We start from the raw sequence: 23,496 nt of genomic DNA, 5'->3' as shown, positions 1-23,496 counted from the left end.
CCTATTGCAATTTCTTCAGTACTCTAACTTCAACATGAAAAATACACTCTATCAAGGAAAAAACCAGTACATTTTGAATTGGGAACTAAAAACAGGTGATTGAATGTAACTACAGTTTTAATTCTCTACACAAATATATAGGAGAATAAAATTTGAGAATAGGGTTTGTTATAGAGTGGGTAAAGGAGAAGGCTTTTCTTCCTCATAATTCAGAATGTATCAGATACTCCTTAGCACCAGTGCATTGTTTCAACCAGCATTAAGGTTTGGCCATGTCTATTTATGGAAGCCACATATGGCTTTATCAAGGAGAAAAAAGTTGGATATTTCTGGGTTTGAAGACTTAAAACACAAGCATCTCTTTCTCTTGTTTATTTTTTGCCCTACAAGACAATAAGGTTCACCATCCACATCTTGAGACTGTTTTCATCTAGGGAGCAGTCTGTTTCAATCTATTACCCATGCATTGCGGGTAATCTGCCAGTGTTTCATAGGAAATACAGGAGTCTTTTATTTTATTTCAAAGTACTGCCTTATTTCCTTTTAAACCTCAGGTATTGGAGTACAATAAGGAAGGAGGAAACATCAGCTATAATTCAATTAAACACAACCTGAGGGAATAGCTTGTTCCCTGGTTCTGGAATTGGTTATCTTTACAGAATCAGAGTTTGAAGTACTTCAAATTCTCTTTTTTTATTTTATATGAAGTTTTAAAAATGTAAGTAAATCAGGAGAGTGGCTATTTCTTGTCTGCATTTTTTAACATTAAGCTAGCTCTTCTACATTGTTCTCCTTTTTGGTTTGGCTAGGTTGATAAGGGAATGGTCCACCAATAAAAGGCATCAGCATTCTTTATGATAATACCTTGACTTGACTCTTGGTTCTCACACGATCAGAACTAGGGCTGGAAGGGTGGAAATTATGTGCCAGTCAATGTAACTGTACACTTCCCATATTAGTTTGAGGGTAATGTATTAGATACAGCACACTTCAGACTAGCTATCTAAGAAATGGCACAATTTTTAAAATTTTTCTATTCTAAAAAGCAATTAGCGAAGTTGTTAGGTTCAGAGAATTTAGAGACAAAGAGAAATGAAGGTGTGCATTTGAAGCTCAAGTTTAAAGATGCTTGCTATTGCTTTGCCAAGTTTTTAAAATAATGGAGTGTGAGGTTTATTTTATCTTCAATATGTGGTTATTTTTTGTATTTGAGAGTATAGAAGACACTTGGTTTGTTGGCTACTGCCATGTACCTCACTTGATTATGTTAAGCAGTGTGTGAAATTTTGTAGGTTTTGAGTTAAGTTAAACCTGAGAGTCTTAGGCATTTATTGAAGAGTTGTTTGGTGCTTTTTAATCAATCATTATCAGAATTAGTAGTTAGTTTAGTAATTTTGGAAAATTTATTTATTTGAATTATATATGTAATTTTAACTATGTTTCCTTCTGTGTCTTTCATTGCTTCCTATTGCTTCCTTATTCAGAAGGTATGTCTATCCAAAAGATTTTTTTTTTTTTTTTTTTACTATGAAGCCAAATTTTATGACTTAGGTATTTGTTGTATTTTCCTTGTACTATTGTATCTATCATGCTAATATCATTAAAATACCAGTTTTTAATGTATTATTTATGTTGGTTAAATGAAAGTGACTTTAAACAAAACACTGCTGTGTTTTCAGGTCTGTCAGCATCCCAACTCCAGAATGAGAGAATGGGGAGCAGAGGCTTTAACTTCTCTCATTAAAGCAGGACTGACATTCAGACATGATCCTCCATTATCTCAAAATCAGGTAAAGCAAGTTTAAGAGCAGATGCTTTTCTCCTTCATTCATAAAGCAACTTTATTATTGAGTATATAAAGTCTGTAGCTGTAACACTCAGATGTAACTATTGTGAATCGCCACATGCATTCTAATAAACTATCCTCTTTCATTTTTCAAATGTCTAACAAAGAGTGATTCTTGCATATTATGTCCATTTCTTAGAACAAATCGTGGGTCACCCTCATGAGTGCAAAAAATTTCAGAATGTTTAGAAGTATATATGTGATGCTGTGGCAGGCAAAAAATGTGTTGCCTAACCTTCTAAATTACAGCTGTTCAATCCTGATTAATCATGGTTAATAAAACATTCTAATATTTTTACTGAGACTTACTGGATATTTTTTCCAAGCTTTCTTGAGTAGGAAGCTGAGTGTAGCCCTGCTGAGTGAGCATAAAGTTGCATGATATTTTTTATGCAACTGTAGCAGCATCTGTAGCTGCTTCCTGAAGAACCTGGAGAACAGCAGCCAGGAAGGTAGATTTTCTGTGAAGACCCTTTATGGTCTGAATTTGAGCATTTAGTGAGTGAGCTTCTGAATTAATTCAACGAATCTTTAATTTGTACTCTGTTTTCACTTATACATAAAAATACTTGAAAATCAGTTAAATGTTAGCATCCTTAATATGCTTTACTGTTTACTTTTAGAGGCTGCAGTTGCTTTTATTGAATCCACTAAAGGAGCTGTCAAACATTAGTCATCCTGATATCAGGATCAAGCAGTTGGAGTGTGTGCTACAGATTTTACAGAGTCAGGGTGACAGTTTAGGACCTGGTTGGCCATTGGTGCTTGGAGTCATGGGGGCAATCCAAAGTGATCAGGGGTAAGTGGTGGAAATAAAATTTTAAACTTATGTAAGGTAAGAACAGTAGAAAAAAGCCTATATTTTTCTACTTTATATTTTTGTTCTTTAATAGCCACTTCAATAATCATAGTTGCATTGAAACTTTTGGCTTGTGAAAAATTTTACCGAACAAAAATACACTTTTTAATTCTTTCCGAAGCACACTTTATTTTACTGAATTAATCTTCCACAAGACCAGAATATTATTCCACTCTACATTCTCCTGTAGTCAGCATGCAGTATACACTGGGAATACTCAGTGTGCCATTTCATTTGATCTTGACCATCTGGCGGACACATCTCTGGTGCTTTCCAATACTCCTGTGTGAATCAGATGTTGCTCAGTTTATCTGTTGTTTCTTTTTCTTCTTAAATCTTCCAGTAGTCTCTAGTGTGTGTTTTCTTCTGATCCCTCTCTCTTTTTCTTGAAGCCTTCCTACCTCAATGGTTGCTGGTAGCAGAAGGATGGAAGATTATTTACTGGCTGTGGGTGAATCTCATGACTTACACAATTGACTCTGTTGCCAGCAGAGGTGGACTTGTTCTCTGCCCACAAGGGAAAGTGAGAGATGAAGTTGCAAGGAGTATTTTTGAAATGAGCAGTGAATTGAACATCTGCTTTTGCAACTGTAAGCACCAAGAATTATACCCACACACTCAAACCATAGTTATTAGTTTTTTATGTGCTAGTCAAGACTAGCAACAGGATAGGTCATCATATAACTCTAGTGTCAGTAGAATTCTCCTTAGCATATCTCTCCTTTTATCCCACCTTTAGTCTTCTGGTCAAATAAAAACCTAAGGCTCCTTCAAAAGTGGGAAGGATTTAGCTCTTGGACCAGTATTGTTTGCACTGACAGTAGTACCTACCGAAATTCCCAAGGATTTTGGCATTCTTGGTTGTGAGCATTTTTTTTTTTTTTTTGTCATTAAGCTTCCTTTGGTAGTTGTTGTTTCCACATTTGGTGCAATGTGTTCCTGCATGCGTTTTGATTTTCATTGTTGTTAATGAGGGATGAGAACCACCACAAATTCCTCTCAAGACAGTCTTCAGATCCCATTAAATCTCAAACCCGTATCTCACTGGCTGATATCTCAAGATGTTACTAACATCTTGTGTCATCTCTTAGTCTCCTCCTACAAGGTATATGGAATAACCCAACTACATAGCACTGTTTGTCCACGTCATATTAAGTACAGTAGAAAAAAATTAACCATGCCTCCTGTTTGTTGAGAAAGACCTTATTTTCTTACCTAAGTTACTGCTGTGAGCACAAGATACAGATACTGTTATGGTACTTTAAATATTAACTTACCACAAGACTTTCTTCACAAATGTCTTCCCTCTGATCAGTGAACGTCCTGGACTCCAGGACAGAAATCCATTTACCTTCCTGGAGAACTTCTTTTATAAATACAGAAAATGCTGTTTTGATAGCCAAAAACCATACTTTGGTCACTTCTGGATTGTACACTACAAGCCTGCTAAACAAAAAGAAGCCCGTCTTTCAGGACTTATTCAGTGGAAAGCCTCTGTATATTTTAAGCATAGATAAAGTCCTATACAATCTTGAGATTTCTCACTAAGATTAAATTTCTTCTATTTACAGTTTACCTTTTTGTGGTCTCCTATAAGGTCAAGGACAGTTCCACAGTTTGAAGTGTGGTATCGCTGTTGCTACTTGCACGAGGAACTTTAAAACTTTTCTTGAAACACAAAGTAGTGTAGGACCTGTTCTGAATTTCTTCTTGTAGCATTGCATTTGAAACGTAGAAAGACAGGTTACTTTCCCTTAACTCACTACTTCAAAATGAGTAGTGGAACTATACTTTGATTTCCTGCCTCCTTCTCTTTTCTCTTAGAATCCTTCAAGGTCACATACTTCTGAAACTTTGTACAGGAAGGGGAACTGCAGCAGTTTTGGGTCTGTTTCACTTTATAGGTTTCACTTTATCGATTCCTCTAATGCGTATGGGGAAAAGTATTGTGTGAGTCTATCCTCCATCAGTATAGCAATGATAAATACTTTGATCTTACATGGTAGGATAGATGTTTCCCTACAGTATTCATCATATTAGAGAATTATTAATAGTACCATTACTGTCCATGTGAAGTTTCTTGAGTATTCTTCTGGTTTCTATATTGTGTTGGATTAACTTAATTTAATTTAAATTTAAAAAAAAGAATTTGTAATCCTGGAATAGGTAATGGACATATCTATAATCTGAAATTTTTCCCCAGAATACATATCCAGAAGGATACTAAGTTTCTGTATTACAAAGCTTTGAAATTATTTATGTCATACATTGAAAAAACCCTGCAGTGAAATTTAACTGCAGCTTCCCTATTTTGTGTTACCTACACTCCACCACTCCTTTTGATTCCTTTATTTTGTCTCTCATTAAACAAGATTTTAGTTGTAAAAACCCTTGCTGCTTCGGAGAACTCCTTGTTGCAAACCTTTCCTGTACATGTTTTTATGTTTGTATTCAGAATCTAATTCTGAAGGCAAAGTTATTATTAAGGATCTACTTAATGGTAGACATTTTGAAAAGTTTTTGTCTGATATAATGTAGTATTGAAGCAAGTAAGACTACCATTATGTTAGCATGCATCTTCCCTAATAATTAAAACCAAATTTTGCCCAACTGTTTGGCATACTTGAAGTAATTTTGAACTGCTGATACAAGAAATTCTTCAGAACAGCTTACTCTTTGGGAAGATGATAATGCTTAAATGAACTGCTTTTTTTGTCCATGGTGGCTTTTTTTCTAATGTTTTGGCTAACACATTTGAACTGACAAGTTTTAGAGCTCTAAAATAGAGAAATGGACTTCACTATATAAAATTAGCTAAGGACCACTTGAAAGTCTAAACTTCAACTCCACTAGGTAGTTAGCATGGACTAAATGGCTTCATCAGAATTTTAAGCTTCAACTTAAAATTATAGCTCAAAAAACCCATTTAAAATAGTGCAAATTTTTCTCAAAGAGATTAATTTGATTTTTTTCTTTTTGTATTTAATGCTGCTATCTCCTGAGGTATTGTATTCAAAATATTTCCGTGCTCTTGAAGAAATGCGAAATGAGCATGTGTGTGTGTGCTTTGTTTTTATTTTGTTTTTTGAAGAGAGTCCTTAATACGGACTGCATTCCAGTGTCTTCAGCTGGTTGTGACCGACTTCCTTCCTACAATGCCATGTACTTGTCTGCAGATCGTTGTTGAAGTTGCAGGAAGCTTTGGACTTCACAATCAAGAGCTAAATATTAGCTTAACTTCAATTGGTTTGCTGGTGAGTTTTTTATTAACCTACACCAATGCTGCTTTTGGCTTTCATTTTTCCTTTTCTTTTTTAATGAAAACTTATCTGTAGTCAGTTATACAAATGACAGCCACAACCTATCTTTTGGGTTCTTACTGAGCTCCAATGCTGTCATTTGGAATCATAGGTGAATTTAGTGAACACATCTTGCCTTTAATTTTCATGATTCCTGGCTTACTAAAAGAAATAGTGTTGCATTGTAACCATGTTTATCAGTATCTAATTTTTAATGCATTATTTTGTGCCCCCTATAACGGGAACCTAGAAGCTGTGAAAGAAGAGTAATGTTTGGTCCTTGCAATGTTTGTGTGCTGATCTTATTTCACCAATGTAGTGAAATTAATATCTTGATGTACTTCGCAAAATACTTTGTGAAAATAAGAGGCAATTTATTTAATGATCATTAAGAGCACTACCCTATTTTTATTGTATGATACCATATGTCTTTATTTATTTTCTAGTGGAATATTTCAGATTATTTTTTCCAAAGAGGTGAAATAATTGAAAAGGAACTAAACAAAGAAGAAGCAGTGTTGCAGAAACAGGCAGAAGAAAAGGGAGTGATGCTGAACAGACCTTTTCATCCTGCATCACCATTTGACTGTCTTTGGTTATGCCTGTATGCCAAACTTGGAGAACTGTGTGTGGATCCCCGACCTGCAGTTAGAAAGAGCGCTGGGCAGACATTGTTTTCTACAATTGGTGCTCATGGAACTTTACTGCAACATTCAACGTGGCACACAGTAATATGGAAGGTATGATGTGTAAGCTCCCTCTGAAGGTTTTGTAAAGAGCATTTACATTTTAATAACCATTGACCATTTACCATATAATAACCATTATCACTTAGATAATTTATTATTAAATTATTATTAATTTAATTATTAATAAATTATTATTAATTTATTTTTAAAGATAACATAAGGTGGCAGAAATCTGATCTCTTGGGTTTTGGGAATGTTTTTTACACTTTGTCCTCTCTGGCCTTTAAAGCCTCTTCTAAAATAAAACTTTGGTATCCTGTTTTTTCTTAGGAGTTTCATAAAAAGGTGGTTTCCTTTGTATATGAATGAAATTTTGTGTGAAAATGGAGATGTTTGAGGGTCATGTGACTGGGCTGATCTGGTATCAGGTGGAGCGTTGCTTTGCATTCTGTTTTGAATCTTTCAAGAGGATCTATCAAATGCTGTGTTCTAAGTCACAGTCATGTTTGTTGTGCTTTATGGAAACTTTAGGCCTATGGAAACTTGAGCCTGCCTGTGAAGTGTCTGAGACCAACTGGTTTTAGCATTCTTTTGGTGCTGACATTGTTCTTGGTGGGTTTGAGTGTGCTATTTCCAGCCCTTCTCAAGTGGCCATCACTTGACTGATTGTTAATCTTTGCTGCTGTGCAGACTGTTTAGAACAAGGGAATTTTCAGGGTGACATAGTGATAGAAAGGATAATGAAAGAATTACCAGCTTTTATTGGTTTGCTATGAATACAATTATGTTATTTGAAAAGTTGCATTTTTCCTCTTTTTTTCTGGTTATTACAGGTTTTATTTCACCTGTTGGATAGGGTTCGAGAATCTTCTACAACAGCTGACAAAGAGAAGATTGAGTCAGGAGGAGGCAACATTCTCATTCACCATTCAAGAGATACAGCTGAGAAGCAGTGGGCTGAGACATGGGTATTAACACTGGCTGGAGTTGCAAGAATATTTAACACCAGGAGATACTTACTGCAGCCTCTAGGTAAAATTTAAAGTTGTTAAAAGACACAATTATAAACTTTCTGCTTTTGTATGTTCTTTTCAGTTAAAGTACTGGGCAATAATCTTAATCTTAGCTCAAAAATGTTTTTTTGTTTTGTTGCCTCAAATGTTATAAAAATTATGGCGTTATTAATTCATGCTCTGTAGACCCAAAAATTATAACTACAGATTTCGTCTTCTGTATTTCAGTACTTGAGATGAAATCTCAGTAGTCACAATTCAGTCCCAATTCTGGGTGCTAAATAGCTTTAAATTATAGTAGACTGATAACAATAATACTTTGTTCTTGTTAGAACATGTTTTTCCTTTTGTCTGTCTAAGGGAATGCAACACTTGCCTGGAACTTTTCTATGGCATCAGTGTGTCAAATTTAACAGTACTCTTAGAATGTAAAGAGAACTTACTTGTAAAGTCAGTGGAGTATTGAACTTTTACATTGTTCAACTGTATTTTATAATAGCTTGGTAATTTCTACAAGGAAAAAGTGCAAAAGGAATAGAGAATGTATAGCTTACAAAGAAAAGTCCTCATTAGATTAATCTGTCTTCAGCATTCTATAGTATCCAGTTAATGTATATTAATTGGATATAAGTTGTGTTGTATTTCATTTTGGTCATTTGTGATAGAAGTATCAACATATTAACAGCTAGTAAGTGTATTAGTCATTTGCAGAAACGTGGTAGAATTTAGGCTATATTAAACTTGAGTTAAAACTGAATAAAACAATGAGAACTACTTTAATTATTCAGACCCTCTAATTAGTAATATAGAAGATTGAAGATTAAGGCTAAATGTAATGAAAAAGTCAAATGCCTCAAATGAAATCTTTCCACAGTACAATTATCAAAGTATTTTGAAATCAGTTCTTTATAAATGCATTGCATGAGTATAGATTTGACCCTTAATTTCTTGTATAGGGTTAACCCTTCCTGAAATCAACAGGCATCTGATATGTATAAGAACAAATCTGTTTAATTATGTTTCACTATACTGAATGAAGAAAATATATTTTACTGGTGTGGGATGTGGTATGTGATTTTTTTGCTAGCAAATTTAACATGAACATAGGTATATTGTTTCATTCTTCATTTTTATGTGTTTCTCTGTCACATTCGTTCTTTCAGGTTATGGTTGAATTGATATAAAAGTCATTCAAGAGGCCACCTAATCTCTTGAAATTTCTGTGTATTAGAGTAACAAGTACATGAGCAACCTTTTAGGTTGGGTTGGCAGGGTTGGGTGGCAATGGGAATAGGAGGCAAGTTCCAAATTGATTATTCCCCCCATCCCCTCTTTTTTTAATTAGGAGACTTTTCCCAAGCCTGGGATGTTCTTCTTGATCACATCCAGTCAGCAGCACTTAGCAAAAACAATGAAGTTTCCTTGGCTGCTCTGAAAAGCTTCCAGGAGATCCTGCAAATTGTTTCTCCTGTTCGAGACTCTGAGAAGCCCGAGACACCACCTGCCATCAATGTTTCTGTACCTTTGGTGGTAGGAACAACAACTGCCACTAGTCTTGGCAGATCATTCATGAGAACTGACTCCATAGGAGAAAGAATAGGAAGATACAATGGATCTGAACCTCCTGCAATAACAGATGAGATTGAAGATTTGAATCTTTGGTGGGCAGCCTGGAACAGCTGGTATAGGATTGGATCAGAAAGTACAAGGCCTCCAGTTACTTGTGATAAATTGACTTTCATTCCCAGCCAGCCTTTTCTTACAGCTTTAATTCAAATATTCCCAGCTCTTTACCAACACATCAAAACTGGTTTCAGCATGGATGATCTTCAAAAGCTGGGTATCATTTTGCACGGTGCTGTTTCAGTTCCGATCAGTTCAGATGCTTCCCCTTTCATCCTTCCATCTTACACTGAAGCAGTTTTGACAAGTTTACAGGAAGCGGTTCTTACAGCTTTAGATGTTTTACAAAAGGTAATAATGCAACTTCTGGCATGTGAAAGGTAAACTACAGTGTGTCTACTTCTTCTCTATAGAGCTATAGTGTGGTGATTTAAACATGACTTTAAAAATTATTTATGCTTGCACATTGTGTTGTATTATGACAATCAGATCTCCTGCTGCAAAATAGATGCTCTGCATTGAAAGGAATGGTGTAACCTTGAAGAAATATGATTTTTTTTTCTGCTTAATTGCAGAAGTGCCTTAAGTGTTGTGCTGTGTTTGTAGCCATTTACTTGTCCATCTAATGTTGAAGTACTCTTGGTGTTGATACTGAAGGTCTGTACATGGAGATGGAGGAACAGTCCCACAAGCAGTGTTCTGTATGATGTCCAGGTGCTGCTGTGAACAGTATAGAAAGAACAATGATCATGAGAACTTACAGTTTATATAAAGCATAAAATATAGAAGGCGCTCTCTGGCATATTATCTACATTCTTGCCTCTTAGTAACATAAAGTTATTTGATGAAAACGCTGCATCTGTGCTTAAGAAATTCTTACTATTGAACTCATCCTCAAAGTGCATCCTTAATGCAACTAAATCTATAAACAACAGATTAGGGTGCTCTTTCTCTGGAAGACAAAAGAAAATAGTGCTGCTTGCTTCTTTCTTTTTGCAGTTGTAAAATAGCTCCTTGCAAAATTCACTATTCATTCACAGAACTTATTTATTCAAAGGAAGCAGAGTGAAATCATGCATTTATATTAAGCACTACATTAAAAACACACAAACAAAAACCAAAAACAAGAACAAAAAACACCAACAAAACCACCTTACTTGGGAAATGCCAGAATTAAAATATCCACATGACCTGATGTCATTCCCTTTGGGCTTTCATGTTATGACTATTTGGCTTCACTGTGTGGCCATACATACCCCCCTGTTGCTGACAGGATCCTGCTCCATTTAGCTCCTAGAACACACAGTGGCTGCCAGATGAGCAGCAATTCAGTATCTTGTTTTCTCTTTTGCTTAGTGTGAATTGATTAATCTCAAACATAAGCAAGGTAGAATCATTGTCTTGCACCCATTTCTTTAGTTGATGGTTTTAATACTCATTCATGTATTTTGAAAACAGAGGTATAAGAATAGCATCATAAAAAGGCTTGGGTCAGGAGGAACCTTAAAGATGATCTAGTTCAAACCACCCCTGCTATGGAAATGCTATGGAGTGAATTATTTTGTTTAAATTTCAATTCAGTTTGCTTGGATAGAAGTTGGTATTAAATCTTAGTTTTGTATTGTGGGTGTATAAATAACATGAAATTTTAAAACCACTCAGGTTTTAACTGAAAACTACTATGTTTTCATCCTTTTCCAGTCAGGCTTTTGACCTTTTTTTCCCCTCCCTTTTCCAACAGGTCAGTCCAGTTCAAATCCTAGTTTTCCCATTTGATCAGTCCATTTTTTCATCTGAAATTTTTCTGTTTTTTAGTCTCCTTATCCAGATGATCATAGTTTCCAAAGGCTGCAGGCATTAAGGCTTTTCAGAGAAGGGATTACCAGAGTTTTTAACATGAGGAAAAACTGCACATTATTATACTCTTGTTCTTGTCAAGATGTTTTAGCTGGAGGTTTCTAAACAATAACAAAAGCAGTAACTGTACGTGAGAAGGTGAGACATCTCCCCTTCCCCACTCCCAGTGTCAGTGGGTTACCGTGGCAGTTACAAGCCTTTGAAAATACAGACTTCCGTAAGATGGTACCTCAAACCTCCCCTTCCCACCTATACTTACGTTACTAACACACCAGCACTGATGTTCCTGAAAACATCATTTGAAGTATTTTTGGGCACCAGTAAGTTCTGTGAAGTTGCGTGATTGCTCCTCTCGGCTGTATAAACACAGTACAGTTCACACGGCATGGCAGCCAGCCAGTGCTGATGTGAAGCAAAAGCCATGCGTCAGATGGTTTTGCTTTAGGACAGAGTACCTTCTTCCTCTCTTGAAATCAATTGATACTCTCAGGAGTACACACAGAAGCTAGTGGAAGCCTTAAATAAGAGTATGTAAATATTTGCAATCTTTGAAACAAAACATTTCTCTGTTTGCATGTAGGATCAGGTTCTTTGCTGATACAGGAAGATTTGGGTCAATTCTGTTTTTCTCAGAAGTTGTGGAACCATTTTGCAGTTTGAATAGTATGAAAAAAACCTAACATTTTACAGACTGAACCCTGACTAGTTTAATAAATATATTTTATAACTTCATTCCACTAACAAAGGACATCATTACAACTTAAGAACATGGGAATGGAAGGGAGCTTTGGATCTCTTTTCAGGCTTCCATATGTTGAGCCCATTTTACACCTTTTGTTTTGTTCTTTGTTGTCTTATTATTTCTCATTAGAACTCATCTTCTAGTCTTTTACTGCTGTAGTATGGGGGGAGGGGGTGTTAGTATAAGTACACTGTTCCTGAAATTTTCTGTTTTAAAGCAAGATTGAGTTTCAGCTATACCAAACCATATAATTCTCATTTTATTTATATTCCATTCTATAAGACACTCTTTTAACTACTTTAAAATATTTAAATGTTTATTGAAGTAGAACTTAAAGATGTGGCTGAGGTCTATATAAAAGACTTCTGTAAGACTTTATTTTAGACAAGTCAAAGCAGAGTTTGTGGAAAAATTATTGGATGAGGTAGCTGTACTTACTGAACTATATATGCCCAGGTATCTTGCCACTTTCTTTACTTCAATAAAGTAGCAACATTTAATTTCCTTAAATTATTGGAACTACACACTGTCTTTCACACAGCATGACTCCTGCAAAGTCTTATATGGGGGTTTTTCTGTAGGAGTTATTTGTACTGATGTTAAAGCAAAATGATGTACTGTGTTAAAGCAAAAGCTCAAGAAATATATATTAAACTTTGGTATTTTCTTTTGATAAAGGCTATATGTGTGGGCTCAGAAGGTATGCAGATAATGTATCCTGCAATCTTTGACCAGCTGCTGGCCTTTGTAGAATTTTCCTGCAAGCCTCCACAGTATGGACAGCTGGAAACCAAGCACATTGCAAATGCAAAGTATAATCAGGTAATTAATTAGAAATCTCACTTGTTTCAATTGGCTGGCTAATCAAATTCAGCTTCAGATATAGGTTGTTCAGCAAGATGCATTTGTTCAATCAGTAAAAACTTAACTGCATGTTGTGTAATAAGGGTTTCTTAACATGCTTTTGTTATCTTCTTTTACTCCCTTTGCATTCTTCTTTGCTTTTATACTTTGTATTCCTTCACGTAGGAAAGGTCTGGCTTGGATACCAGACAAATGTCTGTATTTGTACATGAATTAATCTAAAATAATTTGTCCTACAAGAGATACTAAATTTAACACAGAGACATGATAATTTTGAATGGAGAAAATTCCCTCAATCTGCAGATTTTTGAATTGCACGTGCTGTAAAGAAATGGAAGATGTTCAATAATTCTTTTTGTCTGTGTACACTGCTGTTCACTAAGCATGAGCATCTGATTCAGTGTAATCAAAGAGGTAACTTCTATGTATGTATTAATTCTTCTTATTCTGTTTGTCCTGCAACACAATGGAATCACACTAGATACAACTATTTGCACCGGTGAGTTAAATTTCCTTAAAGATTGTCCTAATGTAGTTGTCTTGCTTAGACTGCAACATTTCTCCTACTTAAATGTACTTTACTTCAGTGTAGAGTACATTTTTATAGCCAGACTATGTTGTATTTGCAGTTTTGTTGCTTGGACCATATTAGCAAACCTTGCATGCATTAAACTGAGAGTTCAATGCAAAACATACACTTTCTGTTCCTGATTTAATATGTTTTCATGTATAATTTAGTAATTTACTAATTCCTTTTCCTAGGCGGAATGGGTGGCATTGAATTACGTACCATTTGCAGAGAGATCATTGGAAGTTGTGGTGGACTTATACCAAAAGACAGCTTGCCATAAAGCTGTGGTAACAGAGAAGGTTCTTCAGAACATCATTAAGGTAAAAAGCACCTGCATGTGCTCTGAATTTAATGAGCTTATATTGAAAATCATGAGTTTTATTTTCAGCTAGTGCCAACAAGCACTTCCTGGGAAGCCTCAGGCTGTAGTAAACAGATTGATATTTTATGAAGATGAGCAGCAGGGAATAATTTGTTTTGAAGCTGGAAGGCTATTTATTAGCCTATATGTATTGTTCTTAGCTGGATAATGTCAGCATCAGTATTTCAGTGTTAAGATAAAAATTAACAAATGTGTTAGGCCACAAAATTTTCATCTCTGAAAGTGTTATGCATCTGAGTGTGGTAAGTAGACCTCTTAATAAATGTGTCATTCAAGGCCAAAGCCCAGTTTCTGTAGACTGGCACATGGACTTTGGGGGTGTGTGCTCTGTTATTTTTGCTCTGCTTTTAACAATTTCATCTGTCAATGAAGCTATTAAATGTTACAGGTGAGCAAAAAAAACCTTTAAAGTGAAATTGTCAAATGCTTCACTTTTTTTGACCATTCAATTTCAGCAAAAAATTTTAGTAAGTAATAGAAGTAGTATTTTCCAGAAGTCTGGAAAATAAAAATGCATCTGACCTAGCTTGTTTGGAATTACTTGGCTGACATCAGGATAACTCTGAATGTGTTTAAAACAGGTGATATTATTTGGAATATGCTATGAATTAAATATTTGTATTTCAAAGTTAATGCAGTAGTTTTCCACTTTGGTTTTAATGGGATTGGTGAAACTGATAGAAATACCACTTTTTGGTAACATTAACAGTTGATAAAAATTTGTTCTATTGTCATATATGAAAATGCTTTTAAATTTATTTTTCATGTCTCTAAAGCTCATGTTGATTTTGGAATTAGATTTGACAGATATATAGATTTGACCAATAGTAGCAGAAAAAAAATGGTCTGTTTATCTCTAGGATTATATTCTAGCTGTCATATTTTTTTGCCATAGTTAATTCTAATTGTCTCCCTTGTAAGAGTCAGAGTGAGTCTTTGCTCGTTTTGCTTTTCTCAAAACAGAGACTGCACTAAAGGCATGGGGGGCATCTATATGTTACCTGAATTTAGGCATTGTGTATTTGAAATGTCAAGTAAATAATTGATTTTCCAAGATAACTTACTACCAGGTTCTAAGGTTTGACTAACAATACTAAAAGGAGTCCATATAAGTGTAAATGGTTCATATGTCTAATGTTTTAAAATTTATTAATGACTTTGTTTTATAGACATTGAAGATGACTATCTAAAAGACTTAAAATTTGCTGTGTTTTCATCTGCTTTACATTTGAGTTGTATTGTAGCCTTTGTCTTAGAATTTCACTAACTGTCCTTACTTTCAAATTTCATGTGGTTTAACAGTCAATAATGACCAGAATTCTTCCAGTGTTTATGTTCCAGTGTTTACAGTTCAGCTTTAGTAGGGAAAGTTCAAATTCAATGAGGCTTTTTTTCTTAACTGTGGAAGCACTTGGGATGGCTCTGTAGGAATGGGACTGAATTGTGCAGAATACACTCATGATAACAGACTGCTTGCAGTGTTTTAGATGTTAGGAAAGCCCATTTGTCAGACTTAGCAGAAATGGTGGATGGCAATACAGAAAAAGAAAATTAGTATGTGACTTCATAGTGTAAATGATAATGCATCATCTAACCTTGTACTTGGCTACAGACCTGTGTGTTAGCCAGGTGGTATATGATAAATTGTCTTCAGAATTGCATTTGTAAAAGGCCATCTCATATACCAGGAGAAAAGGTAGGGATGTGTACTGCCATCTGTGACAGTGTCCTCCAAGATCTTGCACAGAAACTTGCTGTAATCTTAGATTTGTTTGAGCAACTATTAATTTTGTTTTGACTGTCATTTTGCAGACACTTAGAATACCTCTTAGCCTGAAGTACTCGTGTCCTTCTGAAAGCACATGGAAGCTAGCTGTGTCCTCTCTTCTCAAAGTTCTCTCCATTGGACTGCCTGTTGCAAGGCAGCATGCATCTTCTGGAAAATTTGACAGTATGTGGCCAGAGCTAGCAAATACTTTTGAAGACTTTTTATTCACAAAAAGGTAAACACAATTTCCTTTTTTAAAAAAAAAAATTAAAGGAAAATATTAATAAAGAATTCGTTCACTATATGTGTCAGTAGACCTATTTGATATATGAAAATTATTTTAATGAATGATGGAGAAAAGGTAACCAATCTATCTACATCAAAAAGCTATACTATTAGAAAGTAGTACAAAAAGCTTCAATCAAAAGGTAAAGTGTAGGAGCAAGAGAGCTCAGCTGGACTCTCAGTATAAGGCTTAGTCTTTCTCAACAGGACAGGGAGTTCTGTATGGACTCACAAGGATGTTTACTCTAGATTTGATAAAGAGTTGCCGATATGTACTCAGTTTGTTCCTTTCTTCACTTTGAACAGAGTTGCAACAGTATTTTTTCTAATTAAGGTGAACAGCATTAACTATATGTGTTTCTCCAGAGTTTCATCTTGAAATACTCCATTTACTGTGAATTTTTGAAAATTGTTTACACTGCTGTGCACTTAGAAGTCCATACTTACATTGTATGTGTTTCTTCCTAAGAATAATAAAAGCTTGCTTCAGAGAAGAGTTTTTTTGTTCTTTGGCAATGGGTAAAAATGTATTTCAGTACAGCAAAGATTTTCTAGGTTAGACACTAAGGGAACCTTTTACTCTAAGGAAGGTTAGATATTTTAGATAATTGCTTAGGAGTGGTATGGAATTTCCATCTTCTGTAAACATCTGTGGGCAAGCATATTTTAGGAGTAGTTTATCTAACAGTGTTTTAGAATAAAGAGTAAGGTAGAGCATGAAAAATTTAATTCCCTGATTTTCAGTAACAAATGAGTCTGTCTTTTTAGCAGAAAACAGTAAGGTTCTTCAGTGCCTTACGCTAATATGCTGTGTGTTTAGTTTTGAAACACACAAAAGTCAGCAACCAAACACAGCTGTATTTACTAATGATGGATAAATAGCAGCTTGCACAAAACAAACAAAAAATAAATACCAGTGAAAATTTATTTTAGAGACACATCCATTAGAGAAAATGTATGTAATAATGAATGGGTTTGGAATATCATCAGTAGGATTACATGGCAATCAGGTGAAAAACCTTCCTATTGTTTTTGCATTTACTTGAAAGAAAATACTATTAAGTAGGAGGACCTTTAAATAGAAAAGGTCATCATGATGACTTAAAAGACACTACAGTCATACAAGTTTTTATTTTATGCTTCACTGTTTCTTTAATATAAAATAATCTTCACAGTATCTTGCTTGGTTTTCTTTTCAGCTGCAGTTAGTATTCTTGCTTCCATTCTGAGACAGGCAGTCTATGTCAGTTAATGCCCTATAATCTGTATCATTGTTGGGTTTACAGAATTCAAATGAAGGTTTTTCAGGTTATTGTAGAAGAATGTATGTTCACTTAAAAGTTGGTTTGGGAATACATATTACTATTTGTTGTAATTTAATTGTTCCTAAGTATTTGCAAAGCAAATTAAACATTTCCATCTTGCATGTTCTTAGCTGAACAAGACTAGTAGTGCTACAGTTTTTTTGGTATTAGTTGTTCATAAATCCAGGGAAGTAAAATTATAACAGCTCTTTGATGTAATTCAGGATGATCCACTGTCTTCTGCATGACCTTTTTGGCCAAATATGTTGTCTGGTTTTTTTTAGTTTACAGTGTGTGATTTATATTTTGCTTGAATATTATTTCAAACATAGAAATTTCATCTTAATGCGTTGCTTGCTAGAAACTATTACTCTTTATGTTAATTCCAATACCTTTTGTTATTTGTCATACATGGGCAAATATTCTCTAGAGGCAGAAGAAAAATAGTACTTGTGTGAATATTTATGATGCCTTAAGTCTGTCTTAAGTCTGGTTTTGCCTCTTTAGCAACCAAAATGTATACTCTAATTAAACATGCAAAATGTATTTTAAAGAGAATTTTTTCATCATAATTAAAGGTGTCCTTAGAAAAGTGTAGGGAACTTTTTTTCACTTAGAAACTTTAAGGTTCAAATTAATTTAATGCACTAAAAATAGGCTGGTATTTCATAGAACCACATGACTACAGCAAGATAATTTGACCTGTTAGTATAATTAATGGCCACTAGCATTATGCTTTCCAGGCTTGTTGTGTATAGATGGGTTTTGCTTATGTAGTTGTATTTTGTGAGGCTACAGAATGTCTGGGTTTTTTTTTTTTTTACCTATGTAATATTCATATTTTTCTAAACACCAGTTTGCCTTCCAAGTATATGGTTCTCCTACATACAGTTAGAGCCCTGTCCCTGTCTCTATCTTTAGGAGAGATAGATAGTTTTTCTGTTCTCTCTATCAGCCTGAGCCTTGTGTTCCTAAAAAACATTAAATCTGAAAAGGGAGTACATCTTCCTCATACCAGTAGTCAGGACAATTAGTAATAGCAGTCATTTCTCCTTTTCTTCATCCTCTTCATTCTCCTCCCCACATTGCTACTGAAGTGTGTCTCTCTCGTGATGCAAGGAGGGCTCTAGAGATAGCTGTGGAAGTTCCCCACACTGAGGTAATTCTCTTCTGATTTCCTTTGCCAAAATCTTTCTGCACTCTGTGCAAGATGCTATGAGACTACCCTTGGCAAGTAGGGCAAACCTACTTTTGGTCCTTTTTGGTTTGAAACTTGCTAAATTGTGTCTTCTAGTGATATAGGACTGGTTTTGGTATGTTTCCTGATTTATTTATATTAACAGTGAGCTGTGTTTTTTAAAACTTCTGGTACTACTTGGATTTTTGTCCATATCACCAAAATCAATTAACCAAGCCACAACTGAGAAGAGAAGCATGCTTTTAGTTAGATTTGTGACTTGTAAACTTGGGTTCATTTCAGTAACCCTGCTGAACCTGACCAAATGGCGCTACTGCAGCTGCGAGTCAGGTCATCTATGGTGGCTTTCCAACTTGCAAGTGTGTCATGCAGGACAGGAAGGTCATTAAGTTAGGTGCAGAAGTGAACCAATCTTACTAAGGCCAGCATGGATTGAAAAGGTTCTGGAGCACAAAGAATTTGGGAAATGCAGTTCAGTTTACTCCCCAAGAGGCTGACGGTGAGACAGACTAACCGCATTACTTCATTATCTGGATTTTTATCATCCTCTAATATGTCACCCCTTGTGACAGGGATAGTTAGATAAATACAGTTAGGCCTGAATACAGTTAGAACTGAAAATTCACTTTCTTATGCTGGCATTCTGTAATTTTTCCTAAGCTCTTTGTTTCTATGAAACTGGAAAGTTATGTCACAAAACCTCTATATTTTTCTTCCTTAAGTCTTGATGCTATTTCATATTCCACAATATATTCCACTATTAAATGTTCTAAGTGTTCTGTGCTGTTGTCTGTCCCAGGCTTTATGCAAAGCTAAGTAAATGGCTTCCTTTTTTACCTCCTCTTTAAACCTTTATTCTCCAAACCTGACTTAGCACTGCTGGCATGGTTCTAAATATGAAACATCTGCATCTCTCTAAGACTCACAAAAGCCTTAATGCAGTCAGTCTTCCTAGCAACACTTTACAACAAATTTGATTAGGTTTTTTTCCCTTTCAGCTTTCATTAAAATATGCCAGTGCACATTGTCTTATTTTTGTATGCATGTTCTTCAGGTTTCTACCTGCCTGAGCACTGGGTAGAAAAATGAAATTATTTCACTGATGTTCCAAATTTTTAACCAATGTTTCAAACATTTTTCTAGTCTAACTCGTAACTCATCTAGTCTCCCTGGTCCTAGAAATCATAAGTATCATAATATCAGAAGCCTGATATTGCTTCTGGCAGTGAAACTGAGTTGGCATTGATTAGACTAGAGGTCACGGTAATTTGAACCCTTAAATTAAAGCTCTGTGACTATCTGTATTTAAAATAGTGAACCTCCTCAGCATGGTCCCATCTCTGTCTTTTGGATAGGAACAAAATTTCAAGCCAGTTATGGGGCTAAATGAAAGGGGATGCTCACTGATGTTTAAAAAGTACAAAGCACAGCAGAAATCATCTTTGCAGGTTTTTACAACAAGAAATTTCAAATATAGCCAAGAGAGCCCAGGTAAATGAAAAAGGAAGATGTTTCTGTCATAGAGAATTAACGACTTCCAAGACAGAAGTTTCAGCTTTTAAAAAAAAAATCATTTTAAAGCAAACTACAGTTGAGGAGACTCAATAATCTTGATTTTTCTCATAAATCAAGATGGCATTTAAAATTAATACATTTCATATAACTTAATTTACACAAAATTGTCTCCTAGTAAGAAGCCAGTCTGTTTATTATTTCATATTGTTCTTCTTTCCCAGAGGCTTTCACAGAAGCACGTCTATTAGAGACAATAAAATTGACCAAGTGTGTGTGTGTGTATATATGTTTTATTAGAGCAGAAGTCTGTGTTCACATGAGGGAATTAAATCAATACTTTCCCAAAAGATGCTTCTGAACAGAGTGCTGTGTACAGCAGGACTCTGGGTGGTTGTTAGGTCTTTGCTCTTGGCTCTGAAGCCATCCCTGTTCCCAGTGGGCAGGAGCTCTCTACTGAGGAAAGTTGTTGCATCACACTCTTATCTCTCCTGGCTCTTGACCCTCCAGTACAGTTTAGGTATGTTGTGCCAGAACAGCAAAGCATTTGGCCTCTAGATAGGTGTATCCATACAGACAGAAATCTATTTACTTGGGAATAATTTGCTACATGAACAAATGTGAAGTAGATAAGGTAGATCAGATATGGATGACTGGGCAGAAAAGCCTTACTCTCTAAGTAAACCTCAGCTCTGAAAGTGAGTCATAAATTAGGAAGTGTCAGACTGAAATCTTCCCATGTATTTCAACATGATCTGCATTTCTGTGCATCATAATAGCTTATATTACTGTTTAAAGGTTTTGCATCCTTAACAACTCTGTGTGTTAGAAAAGGTACTGACTGAACAGCTACTTAATATTTTATTCTAGGTTTTCAACATAAAATTCCAAACTTCCTGACTGCCTAATACACAACCCACTAATAAATACAATAATTTCATATTTTATTCTTAGTGTTTTTTCTAGTCATACATATAACACACGCCCCTTTCATAAAGTGATCTAGATTTTATCTGCATGAAGTCTCTTTGAGGAATAGAGATATATTTATTTTTCGAGCAGAAACGTTGGTACATATATAATATATTCTTAATTGTCAAAACTGAAATGAGCTGTAGGTCTGAAGACTGATCTTCCAGAGTATTATGCTAAGTATTCAGAAGATGGGGAAAAAAAGCCTATCTCAGAAAAATCTTATTTGTCTTTGTCAGCAGCACTGGAAGAAAAAAATACACACAACAAAATGTTTGTCAGCTAAACTAATCAGATTTGAATGACATTTCAAAAGCTTCAAGGTTCTTAAACTTTCATTAAAATTGGCAATGGGGTGGAGGAGACAGGCCTAGATGAGTACCCTTATGAGGACAAGATTGGCACAGGTTCACAGTGCCATCCTGGCCAGCTGCCTTGCCTGTGAGCACGTGCTTAGCTCTAAACTACCCACCACAGGGTCTGTTGAATTGCTTCTAGACATTTCATCTGAAAATAAATTCATATACATAATGGAGGAACTCCAGAAAATTCTATATTTCTTCAAAACTCTTATAAACTGGTTTTTTCTTTTAATAAAATTCATTAAGAATCAGAACAAACACATAATTTCAGTATTTCAGTTAGCAGAGGAAAAGGACATGGTAATATCCCGTTAATGAAAAATGTTTCATTAATGCAGAAGAAAATATAAAATGAAAAAAAAATTTTAAGATGTACCATTGAAACTCAAAAGTATTTTCTTGCATAGTGAGTGAGAAGATTTGGTTGCTCAAAGCCCCCATCCAACCTGACTACCACACCTTGTTATCATTAATCATTACCATATAATAGTACCAACTTGATGCATGTAATAACTGTAAATGTAATGCATTTGCCTATACTTATCTCCTTACACATGTTGTAAATTTAAAGTATAACATAGTATGTTTATTTTTAGTACTCCTCCTGATAATCTCTCAATTCAAGAATTTCAGAAGAATGAGAGTATTGATGTTGAGGTAAGGAGCCTATAACGTACTGTTGAAATTAATGAATTAATGTTATTCACAAGTTGTATTTTGTTCTGTAATAATTTCTTGAAGTTACCCTTTCATTACTTTTTCTGTTATATTGTTTTCATTTTTGAAAACAAGACAGGAAATTCATAGGTCCAGAATTCAGCTGCTTCAGGGTGATACAAATAGTAGGAACTGGGATGCCAAAAACTACTTGTCATCTCAACTTCAAAACAGCATTAAAACCTGGCTAAACCAGAATTTGTTTCTGTCTCTAACTCATTATGTGATCCTTATTTATTATGTTATTGCTGAGCATTTACACTGGTAACTGTAGACCACAGAGAAAGCTAACAATTAAACCTGAAATTAGTGCCTTCTGTTGAGGGGGTGGTCAGCAAAAATTAGTTTTTTCTTAGACATTGTTGCCCTTAAGATGTGTTCTCTGTACTGAGAAGCTGTGGCATAAATGAAGAAATTATGTTTAGTTTAGTGCAGTGCAACTGTAATTGTTAAGAGATAATGTTCGGTTGAATAAGGCCAAAGGAAATTAGGAGAAGATGTTACCTGAAGTGAGGAGGGACTTCCTTTGCTCCAGGAAAGCAAAAAAAAAAAAGAAGTGGCAGAACAAAGATTAGGGGTACAAAGCAAAAGGAGTTGCAGAGAAGGCATGGCAGTATCTGTGGCTTCATCACCTGACATCCTTCCAGACACAAACTACCTGGATGAAAAGTGAGACCAGTTCTGCCTGCAATGAGCAGAACTCTCAAATCTAATGCATTAATTTATGGAGATCTAAACCCATTTTGTTCCTGAATGGGAGCATCAAGAAAAGGATAGAAAGCATTTCTGTTAATGTGTATTGTCTTAAGCTCATTTAGATAATTAACACACTTATTCTGCTTTGCAGATGTCACATTGCTGGGGATGGATATGTGTGTTAATGTCATAGAGAGGGTATTGAATTGGGGTGGAGGGAGGGAGAGATTCCTAATGTTGATCTTCTCTTTTCAAAACCATAAATTCAACTTCAAGATTATACTTCAAATGTCATTTGAAATCTGATCAGGAACTCTGGAAAAAGGGGCAGGGGAAAGGTTTTTATTTCAAATTTAAAGTCCCATGCAAGCCCGTTCTTTCAGACATATCTGCAAATTTTAAATGCTAGCAACAGAAGATTTTGAGAAGTCTAATAAGGCCTTTCTCTCTTTTTAAATGTTTCTCCATTACAAGTATCTCAAATATTTCTTCTTTAAATGTTTTTAAATGTTTCTTCATACTAGATTTACAGTTTTAGTATTTAGAGAACTAATGTAAATATATATAATTTATTTTAGGTGGTGCAGCTTATCAGCACAGAAATACTGCCATATGCTAATTTTATTCCTAAGGAATTTGTTGGTCAGATAATGACTATGCTCAATAAAGGCTCAATACATTCTCAGTCATCCTCCTTTACAGGTATGGTACTTGAATGAAAAAAAAATAGAGTGTTTAAATCTACTAGAAAATAATTAAAATGTTGAGTGTACTTATCAGGATAAAGACTTGAAGTTCTCTGGCTTGTATTCAGTATAGACTGTTTGATATCCAACTTTTTTTATAAATTATATTTTGTGGAAGTTGCCAAGCTTTCCTTGCAGTTTTTAAAAAATTACTTCCTTACTGCTTGGACAGTATCATATGTAATATTGTA

General features: G+C 35.0%; 1 protein-coding gene across 5 annotated transcripts in view; it reads left to right on the top strand.

Annotated features, from left to right (window-relative positions):
* Positions 1–23,496, top strand: part of LOC131592602 (protein MON2 homolog) — a 106,215-nt gene that overhangs the window by 37,982 nt on the left and 44,737 nt on the right. For 3 of the 5 annotated variants that reach the window (XM_058864201.1, XM_058864205.1, XM_058864202.1), the window contains 12 exons: positions 1,680–1,790; positions 2,470–2,645; positions 5,797–5,959; positions 6,451–6,744; positions 7,527–7,725; positions 9,052–9,680; positions 12,607–12,750; positions 13,274–13,291; positions 13,555–13,683; positions 15,558–15,748; positions 21,743–21,803; positions 23,138–23,261. In XM_058864201.1, coding sequence (XP_058720184.1) covers positions 1,680–1,790; positions 2,470–2,645; positions 5,797–5,959; positions 6,451–6,744; positions 7,527–7,725; positions 9,052–9,680; positions 12,607–12,750; positions 13,274–13,291; positions 13,555–13,683; positions 15,558–15,748; positions 21,743–21,803; positions 23,138–23,261 — 2,239 coding nt within the window. The remainder of the gene's footprint in view (positions 1–1,679; positions 1,791–2,469; positions 2,646–5,796; positions 5,960–6,450; positions 6,745–7,526; positions 7,726–9,051; positions 9,681–12,606; positions 12,751–13,273; positions 13,292–13,554; positions 13,684–15,557; positions 15,749–21,742; positions 21,804–23,137; positions 23,262–23,496) is intronic. The other 2 variants (XM_058864203.1, XM_058864204.1) reach the window with 1 other exon arrangement.

The sequence above is a fragment of the Poecile atricapillus genome, chromosome Z (genome assembly GCF_030490865.1).
Source record: "Poecile atricapillus isolate bPoeAtr1 chromosome Z, bPoeAtr1.hap1, whole genome shotgun sequence".
Taxonomy (NCBI): domain Eukaryota; kingdom Metazoa; phylum Chordata; class Aves; order Passeriformes; family Paridae; genus Poecile; species Poecile atricapillus.
The sequence above is the reverse complement of the archived record's forward strand: the minus strand, read 5'-3'. Positions and strand labels throughout refer to the sequence as shown.